The following is an 18,489-nucleotide window of genomic DNA, read 5'->3' on the forward strand; positions in this document are numbered from 1 at the left end:
TACAAACAGCATCCTGCTGTGGAAAGAGAGAGAGAGAAGAAAGGTCCATCATTCCTTGACAGGAACATTGTCAGTGCAGTAGGCCTCAGGGGTTGTGGCCCTTTAGCCTCTCTGTGGTTCTTGAGGTGGAGTCAACAATATATTTTGAATGGAGTCTTTAAGGTTGCCAGGGATTCTTCATACATCACTTAGTCTCTGAAGATATCACTTAATTTGAAGGTCTGAGGAGTTCAATGGCTACAATTTCTGTTTTTTTGCAATCGTGCTCTTAAGGGCCATTTAATAAAATCCAAGGGGCCCCAAAGAAGAAGAAGAAGAAGAAGAAGAAGAAGAAGAAGAAGAAGAAGAAGAAGAAGAAGAAGAAGAAGAAGAAGAAGAAGAAGAAGAGGTCAAGGTTTCCATCTCCTGGGACTGAGGTTCTTGTGTGGGTCCTGGGAGATGTCAAGTTTGTTTTAAATAAATCTTTGATTGGTCAGAAATGATATAAAGTGCAGGAGAAAAAGGTCCAGAATGTTATTGGCAGAAAAATAAAGGACGTCATTGGCATTTTCGCCCTTAAAATAAAATTGGGGTCGAGTCCAAATGCGTTGCTCACTAATGTTTCTACAGTTGCCAGGAGTGCACAGTGCAGCACACGGGACCTTTTTTCTTTCATGAATGGACGGCTGAGCAGACCTGCTGGGCACAGGGTTGGACGGAGGCCGTGTTTGAAGTGACGGCAACCACAACCTGCTTTACACATCAAAGTTTACAGGTGACGAGAAGTGCGACATAATGAAGGAGTCACACAAAGGCCTTAAGCCGATTATGTATCACGTATTGCAAATGGTGCCACTTCAGGCTAAGCGGGTTGTGCTGATAAAGTTATAATTGCCAAAAACGGATGAATATAGAAAAGAAAATCATCATCTCTCTCTGTGACGGAGTCTGAATGGGGTTGTGTTTACAAGGCTACAGGAAGGATTGATTGATGAGCCTAAATAAATAGACTTATTTTGCATAAAATGTAAGAAAAAGAATACAAACTTCTCAGCTCATTTACAGACAACCTTTTTTCAAATAAGACATAAATAAGACATAATTTAATTTTATGCCCATTTCCAACAAAAAATTAAAAATCCAATTGCTTAAAGATTTCATTTTGGTCTGGTGGAGTTTAATGCAATGGCTTTGCAGGTGAATGCCCGTGGGCCTGATGGCTGAATATTTAAGTTTAGCAGCAGTTTGCGAGTCAACAGCAGCTCGAGGTCTGCATCTACCCAAAAGTGCTTCTTTCTTTGCTTATCTCCTCCATCGCTGTGCCTCGTAATCTGCTCACAAGATAATATTTTAGTATGGCTTACAAAAAGGAACCACCCGCTTCATTTCTTGTACACAACACCCACTCAGCACTAACAAAAATCATGAAGGTTTTTCAGGCTACTAGTATGTGAGAGATACTTTATAATTTATCCATCCATCCATTTTCAACATCCGCTTACCCCTACACTCAGGGCTGCGTGGGTCTTCTGGAGCCTTCATTGGGGGCGAAGTCAGGGTAACACACACTTACACACACACGGACAATTTAGAGTTCCCAATTCACCTTGAGTTTTTGGACTGTGGGAGGAAGCCGGAGAGAACCCGCACAGACACAGGGAGAACGTGCAAACTCTCACGCAGAAAAAGGACCCCAAGGCCTGGAATCGAACCCGCGACCTTCTTGAAAGAGCCTTGGAAGAGGAATTCATATATATATATATACTTTTTTTTTTTTTTTAAAGAAAAAAGAAAAAAAGGCATTTGAATAAAAACCCTCCCAGGAAGGACAGAGTGTTTCAGACAGGTAAGTACAACAAAAGAACAGCCTGGGCTCCCCATCTGCACCCTGCATGTGGAACACCGATGTATCCCGGCAGTCTTTGCCCTCCTCCCCCATGCAGGTCCTCAGTCCTCAGTCAGCAGCAGCCTCCCCAAACCAAACTCTGCAGCCCTCCCTGCGTGATGTCCTTTCCCATCGGTCCCTGCTGGCACTGCAGCCCCATGTCAGGTGCAGTCACCTGCATAAATCCAGTGTGTGTGTGTGTGTGTGTGTGTGTGTGTGTGTGCGTGTGTGTGTGTGCGTGTGTGCGTGTGTGTGTGTGTGTGTGTTTGTGTGTGTGTGTGTGTGTGTGTGTGCGCGCGCGCGCGCGTGCCTGCTACATAGTCATCCCGACCTCGACGCGCCGGCGGTGAGGTTGGGTGCCTCGGTGCTGGTGATGTTGTAGTGCGGGTCGGGCGTCCAGAAGAACACGTAGTAGATGACCAGGATGAAGGCGGCCACGGACACGCAGAGGAAATAGACGATGGCCATGGCCACTTTAATCCAAATCTTAGTTGACATGTTGACGTGCTTGGCCCGCAGCTCGCCCGGGTAGCTCGGCCTCCGCTTCATGTCCCCGTTCAGCTTCTCCCTCTCGGCGGCGCTCACGGTCACTTGTCTGCCGGCCGCTTTCATCTCGCTGCCGGAGCTCCTGGCGACGTCTCCTCCGCCGACTGTTCCGAGTTCATCTGAGTCCGGACAGCAGAGCCAGCCGCCACTACCTCCACCACCGCCGCTGTCCCTCGTCTTCTGACCGCTGGTCCACTCCGGTACCCGGCGTGTGATGGACGCAGGACAGCTGCTCGGCTCGCCGGTGAGTGCGTATTGACCGCGGCCGGCTGACCTCTCCGAGCCCTCAGTGCGCACCGGGCGGGCTGAGCCAAGTGGAGGAGGACGTCTCTCTGGCATCAACTGGATGGGACCGTCGTCAATTGAGCGTGGCTTAAAAAATGCAACTTCCGGGAAGGCTTGTCAAAACAAGAGGCAGTGCCGCTTACTGCGGCAAAAGGAAAAAAAAAAGTGGAGGCGAAAATACAAAAGGTCACAGCGTATAGCACGTTTTTTTCTACCCAAGTAACTATTAATTAGCAGACCTTTACTGTTTGATTAGAGATTGTAATGAAAGAGTGGCTCGGCCTGGATCCAGTTGCAAAAGTGTTCACATTCTGTACCTAAGTAAAGTAAAATACATTAAAAAAAATAAAAATAAAAATAAAAATAAATAAACTCTGGTGAGAGTAAAAGGACTGAATCGACTCATTCACTCAAGTTAAAATGTTTGATTTGATGTTATTTTCTACATTTTTCACAGAACAGTGACCCCTAAGCTGGGGTACCTTAAAATTATCTCTCTCTAAATATGATCCACTTTTATGTTGAACTGCACAACATCATCCATATAGAGTTCAAATATCTCCATTTCAAATGTCAACTTTGATAAATAATACCAGTAAGTGAATTACTTTGAACATAATTGGTATCTTTTAAACCATTTTAAACATAAAAGTAACAAGCACCCACCTGTATTTCGGTTTCTGCTAAAGAAAACAGCACATTGAATCATTTGATCGACCTTTCGAAAAGGATGCAGAATTGTAGAGGGTGGAAATTTTAACCTTTCTGCTGAAAGGATTATATTAAATTTCCGGTGCAACTCTCTACATCTCCGTTAGACTTGACGATGCTGCGGACGAGGAGGAGCCAAAAGTACGCAACACACAACGATTGGGTCTTAGTTTGAGAGAAACGTCCCGCAGCAGAAGATGCAGGAGAGATGCAGCGTTTAGCCGCCTCAGATTTCATCCTGCAGCCCGTCATATCTACACAGCCAAAAGGATCCACGGACAGACTGCTAAAGCCTGATGTATGCGGATGAGTCACATGCTGCAGCCATAAAATGAAATGCAGGGCAGCACATTGTGCAAGGATTATGTGCCTTTACCTTCATGCGCTGAAAGGGGTGAAGAGCAGCAGTAATTCATTCTGTTCTGCAGCAGCAAAGGACAAAAGCATGCACAAGACTGTTTTATTTTTGTATTTTTGGCTGCTCAATATGCAGAAGAAGCATCTATCACTGCCGCTGAGTAGAGAGCAGAGTGAATAACCCTATAAATCCATGGGAGAGAAGGAATAGAGGGTGCCAGCGTACACACCACAAGGGTATAGGACAAAAACATTCATTACCATCACAGTTTTAAATAAAGTTAGAAGGAATACCATTTCAGAGAAAACATTGTTTTATTTTGTCTCATACCAGAAAAAAAAAGACTTAATCAAAAGATTAGGTTCATTGGCTAAACATGGAAAAAGAAAATCTGAACTGTGTACTTTATATTGCATACACTTTGGAAGGTGGTACAAATGTCAGCGTCTTCTCCCCTCTGAAGGGGAGGCTTTGTATTTCATTGATGGCTTTTTTATTTCAACAACATTAAAAAGCTACAATTTTGGATCCAGACATGCTCTCCATCATAAGCAAACAGCTGCACGGCACTCAAAAAAAAAGGACAAAAGAAAAGCCAACCCTGTTAGTTCTTATGGCGATTACATTTATCAAACAGGAAGACGGAGAAATCGAATGTACACAGCAAATATATACTGACTTGAATACAATCAGTCATCGAAGCTCAGAACAGCAAACATCCAAATCCAATCAAGGAACGAAAAAAAAAAAACAGCAAACAAGAAACTTAAAATAATATCTTATACCTCCCAACTCCATTTTGAACAAACACTCTGCTGTGGAATGTAGTTTTCCCATTAAAAAAAACTTGACGTATTGTACTTTCTTTTCAAAATAAAATATATCACAGTTACCCCTCTGAACACTAAAACGGTAAAGCATTCCCATTTATCTAAATTTTCTCAAACGCCTCAGGCAAACGGCTACGACTAAAAAAATTTCGCAGTAAGACAAACTCAAAGCTGAAGCCCTTGGTCTTCTGAGGTATGAGTGACGCCTTTCATCTCAAAACAAACTGTCCATCTGACAGTTGCAGCCCTATTCATCTGAGTAGGAGTTCATGATTCTACAAGTGAATGTGTGCTTTTCCAAACGTGACATTCATGTCCGAAAAACATGACTGCTGACAAGGATCTAATCAGCTCCAGCAACTGCACCAGTCTTTGAGGAGGCAGTGTGTCCTCTGAGAGGAGGATGGACTTTACGTTAGAGCCAAGATGACTTTCTCTGTTCAACTAGTGAGCCAAACGGCATCAGTGTCACTTAAGGACTTGAGGAAAGAAAAAGAAAAAGAAAAAATCTGATTTTGAAACAAAGTTAGTCACTGAAACAGTGAAGCGATCCAAACAGTGAGAGATCAGTGGACGAAGAGGAGATGTGAGGAAGTCACACTGTGTTCGGTCAAATCACCCTTAAGATAAACACCTGATGCTGATCCGTGTGAGAGGAGGCACCAGTGCCGCTGGATCAGCGCACGCTGCCCCGGGCGGCTCTGATGCAACACATCAGAATCATTTACATTTTAAATCACCTCGATCTGGATGCAGGGAGGCCAACAGAAAGATTTTTTTTTCAGAGTTTTTTTTTTTTTTAAAGAGTTGATATTCTGAGAGTAAAGTGCACTGTACAGACTACAAATTAAAAGCATATATTGCAGGAAGGTGTTCCATCTGTGTGGTGACTAATGAGAAACTCAAAATGACAGATTTCCTCAGAGAATTAATAATGGTCAATAAAATAAAGTACATCACCATCATCCATCATCATTTACTGCAATGTAGTTCATAACCACCTTCACAATGATTTAATTTTTGTTTTTTGTTTTTTAAAAAAAGAAAATGAATTGAGTATTTAAATTATTAATTGGAACTTTTCAAAATGTCACTCTTTAATGTTAAGATTTTTTCCCCCAATTACATTTTATGGTATAAGACAGGCTCAAACATGATGATTGAGGCCTTAGCTGAGTTTTGCTCTCTATTGCTTACAGGGTGACAGGTTTGCCTGCAGTGACCACGTCTGCTACAGCACGGATCAGATACATTAAAATGATTATCTAATCAATCAACCTCTCTCTTCCACTCAACCAAAGCTTACACAAGTCAAATCTCTTCAGTTCCTCAGCCGACTCCTGTAGCTTTTTGCCCTTGCAAACTCCCTATGTAATTACATTTCATACAATTTTAACACAACAGCAGTTCATTGTACCATTGTACTGAAAACTGGCTGCCCACCAATCCAAACATGTAACATCAGATTTTTTAAAAAAAAAAAAAAGAAAAAAAAAACTGTGGCAGCATATTGCTGATTGCAAAACACTTAAAAGAAATCATAACGCAGTTCACTCTGCTTATCGAGGTCTGAACCAGTCTTGTTTTCGTATGGACGTGTGGTGGTCTCCTCTTCAGTGGTGCGATGATCCTCGCCCACTCTCACGTCGCTGCTCTTCCTCAGAAGCCAGTCTGCTCCCAGCAGCTTCAGCCTGTTAATGCAAGCAGAGAGGTGGAAGTGGCGGTGAATTGGAGCGTTTGTCCCCACGAACGATCACGGAGCCACAAGTCTGCACTCTTTTAGAGAGGGAGCGGCCTCCAGGGTGGAGCTCTGACTCACTGGGATTCAGGTCGGTAGCGTTACTCGCTTTCACTCTGCACATTGAGCTCCTCTGCTGGCAGAAGGATAGTTAGTAATCGATACCAGAGGGAGGCCCGTCATCTTTCGCCAAAGTCAATTTTGATACCAAAACAAACACTTGTGTGTAACAGGCTCTTTGATAAATGCACTGATCATAATTTTGTGAACAGTAAAAAGTGTAATTTTATAATATTTTTGGTAGGTGGTGTGCCATTGGATTTTTTTCTATGTAAAGAATGTGCCGTGGCTCAAAAAAGGTTGAAAACGCTGCACTACCTCATCCAGCTTGCCAGTTGTCATTGAATATATCAACTATAACAGAAAGAAACAGTTAAGGACCATTTGCCAACAATGCAACAACCAATTCTTTTTCAATAGTATGCGGCTAAAATCTTGCAGCACTGCCCTACCAGGATCTAGAATACATGTAGGTGTATCAGATTTTACAACAGGAAGCCATCTTACAAGAAAATAATTTTTCACCCCCATGTGCACTTTTTTTCAAATTTCAATCTTAAAGACGTGATAAGTTGTGTTACTGAAGGAGCCGGCTGATTACAGGGAAGACGAGTAGCAAATGTGATTTTGCATCGGTGATTAGAGTATAATGGTTTTTGTGAGATATATTTAGGGCATGGTTCACGCTAAGCAGGTTTGCAATGTGCAGAGTTGGAATAAAGGACAAATTCCAAAATAAAAATAATAATAATAATAATACTGGAATGATTCTTGAAAAATATGCATAAATACAAGCAAAAACTGCAGTTTGGTAGGTTAACATGAGACATCCACTGGAGAAGACGACCTGAATCAGAGCCTTTGCTTTAAACACCAGCGATGAGCTCATTCCCCTCTTCGGATGCTCGGCAACAACGTGTCTACATGGCAGCGGTGGGCCGTTTATTTTTTCAAACTTCAGGGAGCAGGTCTTCCAACAAAGACATTTACTGCAACTCCTGCTTGAATCAGTCATTCAGCTGCATCCACGCATCCACACTCTGCTGCAGGAGCCTCACAAAACATCACAAGACTTAATTTGATCAGGCTTCAAAGAGTCTCCCTCCAGTCGGCCCTGATCGTCTGTCCGGCAGGCTGCGGCTCATTTCCTCTCAAAAGCCTTTTATGAACTTAATTGTGCCTCTAATTTCCCTGGTTTCCTGATCTCCACCCTGACACTGACACATAGGATGACGCTGACGCACAATTAGCTCCCCAAATGTGCGCGTCAGTGCTCGTGCACGCGCACTAAACATCCACATGAGCTCATCTGCCACCGTTCATCACAACGCTGCAACATCTTGCAACATTAAAATCTTTAATGAGCCAATCATTTATTGTGTTAGAGTGAAAATGTAAAACCAATTCACGCGTTCTATTTTTCTTCTATATAAAAACTAAAAGGTTTGAAGCTTCCTAACACCCATTTGGACCAAAGACAGGAACCAAAACTTCACTTTTACAGGATCCTTATCATTTCTTTGTTATACTGAATGATCAAATATAAAATATTTAAATGTGAATTTAATTCCAACTGAAATGCTGATGGAGCGGCAGTTGAGTCCCACACGGGGTGTAAATTAAGGATGAACAAATCCTGAATCTTTGTATTTGTTGGCCATCTGAGCAGCAGCAGCAGGCCAGACAACAGCAAAACAAACTACTTCATATAGAAAAAAAATGGAAAATGAAAAAAAAAAGAAAAAAAGGAAAAATCAAAACATCCATTTGCCAAATTGAAAATGCCGCAGACACAAGCTGAGTGGCTGTGAGGAGAAATTGAATAACTTCCTCTTATCTGTGGGTTAATTTCACTTAAAAACCACAGTGTGCGGCTAGAAAAGTGGCGGACGGATGGTTGATTGTTGGCGCTGCAGTTTCCAGCGGATGTATGAGCGGGTCAATCAGCAGGAGCAGCCTCAACACACCAAGTCATTTCTAGCAAAGATCTGATTCAAATGATGGTGTATAGCACTTACTAGATTAAAACAGGACTCTGGTAATAGAAATCAATGTGCTAACCAGCCACGCCTTTGCATAACAGTGAAAAGGTATATGTGATGAAAGCTTATTTTCTGTGTCTTAACATTTAGACCACACTCGTGACATTTTCTTTATGGTCACCTAAAGCATGAGGGGCCTTTAAGAAGTGGGAGCATGAGATGAATTCACCATATATATGCTTCATAGACAACAGCCTTGCACGCTCACACAGTGACACTTAAGAATTTCCAATTACTCTAATGTGCTGATGGTCCCAGATGATATGTTGCACTTCAGATGCATTAAACTGTTGGTATAAGATCTGGAATTTTATTCCTTCTCTTTAAATACTGACCGAGATAACGACAATAAAGTGAAGAGGGTTGAGAAAGTTTCATGCTTTTACATCTTGTTCTAAATGTAGACCAGGTCTGCGTCCCTCTTCGGACTGATCTCCTTGGAGCCGTTTGATTGGTGGACAGATCTAAAAGCTCTGGTTTGGCTCTGCTCAGACAAATGCGGTCATCCATGTTGGCTGCGGCGCCAACCTCTCAATCTGCGCATCGCCTTTATGACAAACACGGTCGGCACATTCAAAGCTAACCGACACCGGTTGAAGGTGTTTTTTTGGGTTTTTTTTTTTAGGGTTTTTAGGGCAGTGATGCAGCAGGATCCCAAAATAGCCCAAATGTCCCCAAAACAGGAAACTGAAAGACCAAAACCTCCAGGGAAGCTTTGTTGGTCTGTGAGTGTGTAACTTTTGACTTAGTCTTTGCCAAGCAAAGAGCCTCATCAATATTTATCTGAAAGTGGGTGGGGAATATGGGACAGTGCGAGGACACCCACTGGACAGAACGGGAAAAACAAAAAGCCTGCGTGAATGGCAGCACAGAGAAGCACATGACAATATGTTGCAATGGCAACGTGAATAAATATGACAACTAATTAAAATTAGATACGTTAATTAAATCACTGTATCATTTTCTGTGCTTTTCATTTCCATTCATAGTTTTGACTATACGTATCAGTGAATGTGGCTATTAGATCCTGCTTCCCTTAAATGATAATAAAAGAAAATGTTACATTTGCTCCAAAGCCTCATATTATTCATTATACATTGCGAATCCATGGGCATGATTTCTCTTTATGCTTGGGAGCAATCTCACATCCATGTCACAAGACTCGCCACACGACAGGAAGAAAGGAGTGAAATTCTTCAATAGCACTTTGCAATTTGCTTTCCGGTTGGCCTTCAGTCTACAGTTTATCTTTCATCTATTAAAATTACATCTGGTTTGTCAGTCTGGTTGATTACAGCACAAAAAAATAAAACTACTTAAGTGTGAGAGGTTGTTGGACAGAAAACATCTGCGGGCCTACCTGAGGGCGTCGGCTCCGTCTCTGCTGGTGGAGCGTCAGCCTCCTCCGGGACAGTAGCTTCATCCATCCCTCCTGCTGGCTGAGAGACGCTCTGGTCGTCAGCCGGGGCGGCGGCAGGTTCAGACTCGGCTTCACCTGCAGTCAGGGAGGAATACAACCAAGACAAAGTTACAGTTACGGTGTCTGTTTCGCCAACCCGTCACCGTGTCGTCAATCCAAGGAACGTCAACGCCCCTGCGCTGGACCTCAGCCTTAAACAACCTTTGCTGTGTGATTCATGCTGATTAGCATGTTTGTTTAGCACACTTGGATTCTAAACTGGTTCCTGCATTTTTACAACAGCTTCCTTTGTAACTGTGTGCATGCTTTTGTTAAGATTTAGTGGACCACTGCGCTGCTGATTTGTGATGTTCTATTACATTGAGATGGGGCATCATCATCAGCAGCAGCAGCAGCATCATCATCAGCAGCAGCAGCCGCAGCAGGAGCAGCAGCATCGTCAGCAGGAGCGGCATCAGGTGCATCCTGGTCCATCTCCTGAGCGACCTCGCTGACCTCAGAGAGGGCGGAGTCAGCTGACGCTTCTGCAGAGGAGTCCGCCGGAGCAGACGGTGCGTCTGAGACCGTCACTGTTTCCTCTACTGGAAGTGAAATGTCTAAGGCTGATGGGTGGGGAGGGAAATGATTTCACAGAGAGGAGAGGGAGGAAGGAGGGAGGAAAAGAGGGAGTGAGGGAGGAATGAAACAAAGCAATGGAGAGGAGATGAGACAAGAAAAGACGTAAGGAAAGTCAAGACAGGAACCAAAGAGAAGCAACAAGGAATCAAAAGGGAAATTTTGAGATTGAGATTTTCTTGGCAAACCAGTTCCTGTCTGAACACTGAGTCACCGAGACTTGGAGGCGGCGCTGTGTGACTGATGGGAGTGACCACCTCGTATCACCTTGCAGCTGCTGTCAACTAGCACAACTTTTAAGCAGCCTCTTAAATGTCGCAAAACCTTCAGCGCCACTATAGGGCGCGTTCAGACTGCTAGCCAAAATCCGATTTTAGCCCATCCAGATTGAAACAGGATAGCTCTTTTGTGGTCTGAACAGTCACAAATCACATCAAATCTGATTTTCGCAAGACGGATTGAAACCACCTTCGGGAGGTCGTTTCAAATCGCATTTGGACAGATGCGTCTCCGTCTGTTTTGACTGTCCGTGACGTCACTCAAGACCCAATGCGCCAGACCAGAGAACGTCACTGGAGGTGAGGGGCTGTAACGTTATGGACAGAAGAAGTAGAAAACAGCAGTCCCTGGCCAGAGGAGGAAACTCCAGCCGTGATGCAACACCTTTGCTTCTCTGAAGTTAATGTGAGGTTGTTTTCAGCCGGCTGCTCTGCTCACCTGTGTTCTCTTCTTTCTGAGCCGACTCGGCGGAGCTGGAGGCTTGGCTCTCCTTCTCCTCCTTCTCCTCCTTCTCCTCCTTCTCCTCCTTCTCCTCCTTCACTTCTTCCTCCTCTTTCTTCACCTCCTGCTCCATCACCTCCTCCACCACCTGTTCCTCCTCCTGCTCCTTCTTCTGGTTGGGGCTGGACTCCAGGCTGGAGGGTTTCAGCGGGCTCTCGCCTCCCATGCTGCTACGTGGCGACAGCATCTCCATCTCCTCGCCCCAGTCGGTGACGGGGCGGTGGCCCTCCAGCAGGGCGAAGGGGCTGAGGGGCTTGCCGCCCTCCGGGGACTCCTGAGCGGCTGCCGGCGGGGGGATGTGGACCTTGGGCCTGGGGGTCCGCTGCTCTTTGGGGCTCCCCGCCGACGTGGTGCGGGATCGGGGCGACGGCGACGCGCTGGAGTCGCCTTTGCTCTTGGCCGCTTTTTCCTTCCCCTTGTCTTTCTTCTCGTCGCCCCTGGACTCGGGATCCGAGTTGCTCCCGTCTCCGTCCTCTTCAAAGTCGCTGGCGTCCTCCCATTGGTCTTCGTCATCCTCCCCGTCTTTGACATTGTCCTCCGCCTAAAATGACAGATTTTCATGAAGTCATTTGACTCAGCGAAACCTTTGGACACAAATATTGTGTCACACACAGCAAAGGTTTGACTTTGTACCTTTGGCGTTGTTGGAGGTTTGGCTTTGTCCGCCACCTTCTCCCCCTGCCCCTCCTCCCCTCCCTCCTTCTTCTTCTTCATGGGTTTCTCTCTTTTGACTCTGTCCTCCTTCTCTTTGTCCTCCTCCTTCTCTCCTTCCCAGCGGTTGTCATGCATACTGATGATGAGAACATTTTAAGGAGAGAAAAACAGTATTGTTAGCAGGTGAAACCAACCTCTCAGTTGATTCTCAATGAAAAACACCATCAAGACAAAAGCACAAATATTTCAATGTAATTGTTGTGAAGAAAATTAATAGAAAACTGTTAAAGTGCAGACATCCATGTTTGTTTAATTGCATTGCTTTCCAGCTCTGCTCCATATGACTTTGCCGTGTGCCTTTAATAAGCTGCACAACATATTTGCAGCAATATAGAAGCTGACAGATGATAGAAGCTGAAAGCTGACACCACAGATTCACCGTAACACATGAACTCAAAACACTCCCAGAACGAGCACAAAGCTGAAACGCGTAGATCCAGTCAGTGTAACTCCGCCATAATAAAGGCTTTTTAATTTTCTATATACACAACAGAGTTGCCTTGGATTTTTCAATTTCCTCATCCTGCACTTTACTTATACACTCCCCCATTTTTGTGCAAGCACTTAACTGTCAGCCTCTATGAATGCATCCCAACCAAAACACACCTGTTTTTTGACAAATTTCATTTAAAGGACCCAAGCAGCGCTCCTTCTTCCTTCTTTCATCTATATTCAGATGGATTAACTGAACTCACAGCTGAGAGTCTAACGTACCTGTAGCTTGGCTTCTGTCCTCGGCCCCTGCCTCGGTCCCGGTCACCCCTGGGACCTCCCTGCGTCCTGCCTTGGGAGACATAGTCGCCGAACGTCGGCCCTTTAGGAGTGCGCTTGTTGTCGTCTGGAAGAAACAGCGATGGCAAGAGTAAAAGTTAGCAACGTATCCAGAAGTTAAACTTTTTGTCTGACGGATGGGTAAACAAGAGGCAAGCAAATTGAGACAAACAGATGAGTGCATAATGGAGAGGAGAAAAAACCATCATGAGGATGGAGAGAAGTGTATAAGTGAGTGAATGAACACGTGATGCAGTTATGGATGAGGGAAGGATATGAGAAAAGGAAGGAAGGAGAGGAGAGGCTCAGAGAATGAAAGCTCAGGGGAGAGCAGCAAAGACTGGGTAATAAGAGCAGGGGGGTGTGGGGGAGGGTGTGACTGGGGACGTTCAAAAAGGTCAAAGAGGGAATGATAGAAGTATAAAAGAAATGAACGGATCAGTGAGGATTAAAGGAAACACAGAGAGTGTGATAATAAGGAGGGAGAGCACAGCCGCTGGAGGCGGTGAAGGGAACGCGCGAGTCACTCTGTGATAAGGAGAAAAAAAATAATAAATCACACACATGCAGGTTTTCAAAGTGGTGCAGGTGTCACCTAATATTCTGTGATACACTTTCCAGTTAGTGGGACACGCGAGGAGGAGCGACTGAGCAGCAGCAGCAGCAGCGGCGGCTCTTGTTAAACTTTTAGAAATAAAATACAGCTGAGAAGATCCAGACTGATGTTTGCTGTGTCAAAGAAGGCAGCACTAACACAACAGCAAACACAACCCATCCTGCTGTCCTATTAACTTCAGCTTAGGTAACTTTTTCATGTGGTGCCTGGTGATCGGGTTTTGTTTCTCCTGCTCAGTGGTTTTAATGCCATGGAGATACGCACAGCCAGGGCGGACGCTTCAAATTTGTGAGTTTGGGATTTTTGGGGGTTGTGGACAAACAGGAAGATAACACACATGTTGATCTCATGCTGTGGTCTAACCTGAGGCCCTGCCCCGAGGCTCTGCTCGAGAGTTACCCCCTCGGGCTGCAGAGAAGACACACACATGCAAATATACTGTACACCTCTTCTCAACAATTAAGCCATCAACTTATCAAGAGAGAAGTGATAGAAGAAGACATCGGAGGGAGATGGATTGTGGGTAAACAGCAGCTTCATTTTTTGCGATTTAATTTTGTTTTTTTTGCAGGATTCTGCAATGCCAGGGTTCAGTTGTTGTTTTCTGAGATTTATAGAACTTCTGGGATAATTCATTACATGGCGCTGCTAGACTTGATTTCAAGATGAAAATAAAGATTTGAAACTGTGTGTTAAAAAAATGTATACATCAATGATGATCATCTTTTAAATGATTAAAATGTATAATAAAAATGAAAACTAAAAGAACTTATTTGCAAAACATTGAAGACATTTTTGTCGCCTCTCCTTTTCTCCAGTTGTTATTGTGACTGTAAGTTTAAAACAGACTCTTTCCATGAGAATGTGCTTCTGCTGAAAGCTGCATTCAGAGCAGAGTGGCTGCAGCTCAGGAGGTTGATTTGAACTCTGGGGAAATCGAGTGAGAATTTACATAATGAGCTTAATCAGCCTCCCTTTACATAACAGCAGTAATGAAGTAATGGGGGAGCGGGGGGTGCTGCTCCCTGATGTTTGTTGAGTGTGTGCGGCGTCTGACAATCGGGTGTGAGGTGGCTCCAGGGTCTGTGTGTGTGTGTGTGTGTGTGTGTGTGTGTACCAACCTCTTCTGCCGCCCTGCTCGGGTGCGATGCCCTCTGCAGACACAGATGGGTCCTCCTTGAACCTGTGAAAAGGGCCACAGGGTTTAACACAGAGCCACACAACGACCCACGTGATCCTCTCTTCATCCGTCTCCACTGCTGTGATAAAATTGAAGGCAGTGATTTTCAGCCTCAGCGGAAACCTGACGCAGCCTGCCAACTTGGCGTGTTTGAGTTTCCTCTTTGCCTGCTTGCACTAGTAAATGAAAAAATGAAAAAAACATTCTTACATGTTATCCGTCTTCTGTGCATCCCACTCGCGTCTCCACTGGCCGGTGGCGTTCCGGTGACGTGCCAGTCTCTCCTCGTCGATCTGCTCGCGCTCCTTCTTCCAGCGGAGGTACTCCGCCCTCTCCCTGCCAGTCATGGACACGGTCATGTCCACAGAGCCTTTTGGACCAGGCCTTCGACTCTGCAAGAGCAAGAAAGACAGATGGCAGACGGAGAGAAATAAAAAGTAAAACAAAGCTGCAGTGGAAGGTCAACAGTGGACATCAATGGACATTTCTTTCATGACTCACTGTCCACTCTTTCTCCAAGTCTGTTCCAGTCTTCACACTGTCAAAGTCCAGCCCTCCCCAGTTCCTCACATGCCTCCTGCTGCCCTCTTTACGGTCTGTGTCCAGTACCGGGCCAGAACGTCTCGGGTCATCCAGGAAGTTGCGGATCGGCTTGTCTCCATCCGGCTGTGGAGAGAAATATTGTTCCGTTACGCTGATCCAAGGATCCCATTTTCTCATTGTGAGTGTCAGCATGTCAGCAGAGCTGTACTTCACATCTCTGAGACACAAGAGAAGCCATAAAGAACCCTTATGTAAACAAAAGAAGCCCTTGAAGTGGCCAACCAACACCTCGTTACTAACAGGATGTGTCATACCCGCTGTCCGCGCTCATACTCGGCTATTTTTTCCATCTCTTCATTCATCTTTTCAATGTTCTGTCGCCTCTTCTCCTCCCACTCCTGTATGGAAAATCAGCAGCATGGTTAGTGACACATCCAGGATATTTAAATTCAGACCAAAGGAACAAAAAAAAAGTGATCATTAAATTGTCCCATTTAAAAATGGGTTTCCCTCCCCTATGTTTTATAGCATGATGAATCTCAGACATCGTCTGAAATGGACTCCTTTGTGATGATGATGGCACTGATTGTGCTTTTTTGGCTCATGTTGAACGTACAAGCAGGGCCTTTTTTCTTTTTCTTTTTTGACTAAAAAGCAAAAACACAGTGTTTCTGTAGGGGGCTGGAAACAGAGGGCTAACTGGTTCTTTTAGACAATTTAGTCTGCTCTGCTACTGCATGGGTTGATAATAGGCATTATATACAAAAATTTAGAACATGGTCAGCATTGTAAACACTTGATTGTTGGTAACAGACCATGACTGGCCGCATTAACAAGACACAGTTGTTGTTTAATCATTTAAAATGTTTAAATGCAAATAACCTAAAAAGGTGAGCGTGGTTATTCACAGGACATATAAACTACAAGTTCATCACATAAAAAATCCAGTAGATTTAAAGAAATTCAAGCAGACACACCTTGGACTTCCTGTCCACACCACCAGGTGTCCCGCCACCTCCTCCTCCTACGACTCCTCCTCCACCTCCTCCACCTCCTCCCTCTCCTCCTTTTCCTCTTCTTCCTCCTCCTCCTCCACCACCACCACCTCCTCCTCTCCAGCCTGTTCCTCCAGACTCGCCATGTTCTCCATCTCTGGGTGTTCTTGGTTCCCACTCCCGTCTCTCCTGTCTCTCCTGTCGCCCTCCTCCTCCACCTCCGCCACCTCCTCCTCCTCCTCCTCCTTCCCGTCCCCCTCTCTGGCCACCGCGGCCACCTCTTCCTGGTCCCCTCCTCCTTGGGGGGCTGTGGCTGTCGGCTGGCACTCCTTGACCATCGCTCCCTTCTGAAGACTTTCGGCCGCGAGGCGTCCCAGGTTTCCAGTCATTGATGGCTCTTTTCTCCTGCAAGAAAACCACAGCCATAACATTCAACTGACTACAGTTCCAATGAATTTTGAGAACAGTATTCCTGGATTAGGTTGAAACAAACATAGATAAAAATAAATAGAATAATAAACTAACAAACTGTTAATATGAGGTAAAGGTTCTACGCAATAAATCACAAATGTGTGGATTATGCAAAACTACAACACCAGCGGGGAAATACTTAAAGAAAGATAGGGAGCAAAAGAGGCTGTGAATATTTATCTATTTTAAGAGTTGACATATGGAAAAATCAAAAGAATCATTTGACTCAAAGAAGAGTAAAATATTTAAAATATTTTGGTAAAATATGTGACATTGGTGGTGTGGGTTTCCATTTGATTGTGATGGGGGTGACGGTTGACGATTGACGGTTTTTAAATACTAATGAATCCACATCATAACCTACCGCTGTCTGTCTCGAAAGGTCAACTGTGACGGTTATGTTTTCCTTCTCCGCCTTCCGTCTGTCGGTCTCCGCATCATGAGGGCGTGGTTTTCTGGGTGTTGTGATTGCTATGCCCTCCTGCTCCGCCTTCTTCTTGTCTTCTTCAATTTCCTGTTGAGTGAAGACGTGAGATGGAAATATATCACACATAATATAAGCAAAACAAAAATTATAATATCTATTTTCCAGCTACTTGGACAAAGCATAGCTACAGTACGACAGTAAAAAATATTCATAAGGAAAAACCTATGTTATCAAGCAATACATGGCTAAATAAAGATTTTAGATTTTCTTTTTTTTCATTTACTTCTGATGTTTTAACAACCCACCTGGTACCGCTTGACCAGAGCTTCATTCTTTTTCCTCAAAGCTTCAATTCGTCTGTCTAGCTCAGCGTCCTTCTCCTCCTTGGTCTTAAGATCCAACGCTGAAGACTGACAGAGAGAGGTAAAAAACACAACACACAGTTCTTAAGTTAAAAGCATTCATTAGCATATACAATATATATAAGCTGACTGACATTATTAGCCGACTCACCATTGCTTCATGCAGAGCTGTCGTCACACAGTGGTGGCCGATGTCTTGATAAGCCTGCGACGAAGAAATCACATTCAGAGATGAATGACCAACGTTCTGGTTCGTAAATGGAACCCCTCACCAGTCTGGCCCAATGAAATGTAATGTACAATTGAATAAGCCTTTCTCAGGTGAAAAGACTAAATACACTTCACGACATAGTGCAGTTTGAATAGGAATTTCAATTAAGTTCGATGTTCTTTTGTGTATATACAAAGGAACAACTATTCCAACAGTCATTTAATGTCTCAGAAATCAAAGACACATCAGCTGAATTCTGTATAAAATTCTGATTATGATCTTGTCTTTTCATTACAAAGCACGTGCGATTGACATCAAAGGTGCAGTGTAAAAATCCATATATATTCTCTTCAGAACTTATGCCGACCCTAGTTAAAGGTCCAATTATGACGTTTAGGTGAGATCACACCTAAATGTGTGCGTGTGCGTGTAAATAAATGTTCCATGCTTACGTTTTTCCAGGGTTCTGCAAGGATATGAGAACTACAACCAGTAGCCAAACAAAACTTAGTACCAAACAACAGTTATAACAACAGTAACAATACGTGACCTCCACACATCATTTATCGCAGCTGATCCATGACGTTGGCGCCGATTAGCAGAGCATTATTCTATTAACTCTGTGTGCCTGGTGGTGGGAAGTAATGTAACCGCAGTGTGCCATGTCTGTTAGGCAGTTAGTGGGCTAAAACCAGGCGCTGAACGCACAACGGCGAAAGCACATAATGGAAGCGAGGAGACACGAAGCAAATCTGCAACAGAAAATGTTTACGCTCGCATTTAAAGCAGTAAATTACCTGTTTCGGTTAGACTTGTACCGGGTAAAGAGCAACGTTTGGGCTCGTATTTCTTAGCCAGTTCCTGCCACTTAGTGAGGCATGTTAAATCAGCTTCCTGTTAGCGGGGAGCTAACTTCCTGCCAAATACTGAGTACCTCTCGGTTCTTTTAA

At 44.3% G+C, this 18,489-nt stretch overlaps 1 protein-coding gene across 3 annotated transcripts; it reads right to left on the minus strand.

Moving 5' to 3' along the window:
* Window positions 1-6,217: 6,217 nt before the first annotated feature.
* On the minus strand, window positions 6,218-18,489 carry ccdc9 (coiled-coil domain containing 9). 3 transcript variants are annotated; one of them, XM_076036525.1, is made up of 17 exons: window positions 18,337-18,489; window positions 17,480-17,533; window positions 17,272-17,376; window positions 16,904-17,053; window positions 16,051-16,473; window positions 15,388-15,471; window positions 15,032-15,196; window positions 14,741-14,922; window positions 14,472-14,533; window positions 13,714-13,758; window positions 12,678-12,801; window positions 11,883-12,039; window positions 11,187-11,790; window positions 10,214-10,456; window positions 9,795-9,929; window positions 6,260-6,285; window positions 6,218-6,227 (listed from the first exon to the last, which is right to left on the minus strand). In XM_076036525.1, exons 2-16 carry the CDS (start codon window positions 17,480-17,482, stop codon window positions 6,281-6,283), a joined length of 2,487 nt encoding a protein of 828 aa, XP_075892640.1. In that variant the 5' UTR covers window positions 17,483-17,533; window positions 18,337-18,489; the 3' UTR covers window positions 6,218-6,227; window positions 6,260-6,280. The 3 variants fall into 3 exon arrangements, with proteins under 3 accessions (XP_075892640.1, XP_075892641.1, XP_075892642.1); XM_076036526.1 differs by lacking the exon at window positions 13,714-13,758; XM_076036527.1 differs by lacking the exon at window positions 10,214-10,456.

The sequence above is a fragment of the Nelusetta ayraudi genome, unplaced genomic scaffold (genome assembly GCF_046127955.1).
Source record: "Nelusetta ayraudi isolate G7.1 ecotype Tasmania unplaced genomic scaffold, CSIRO-AGI_Nayr_v1 ptg000048l, whole genome shotgun sequence".
In the NCBI taxonomy this organism is placed as follows: domain Eukaryota; kingdom Metazoa; phylum Chordata; class Actinopteri; order Tetraodontiformes; family Monacanthidae; genus Nelusetta; species Nelusetta ayraudi.

What these genes read in the sequence shown, in the direction of transcription:
- ccdc9 (XM_076036525.1), bottom strand. An exon ending in TCAGAAAGAAGAGAACACAG is followed by an intron (nt 10,457 to 11,186) that starts GTGAGCAGAGCA and finishes CCCACCCATCAG; the next exon opens with CCTTAGACATTTCACTTCCA. An exon ending in TGATGATGCCCCATCTCAAT is followed by an intron (nt 9,930 to 10,213) that starts GTAATAGAACAT and finishes CCCTGACTGCAG; the next exon opens with GTGAAGCCGAGTCTGAACCT.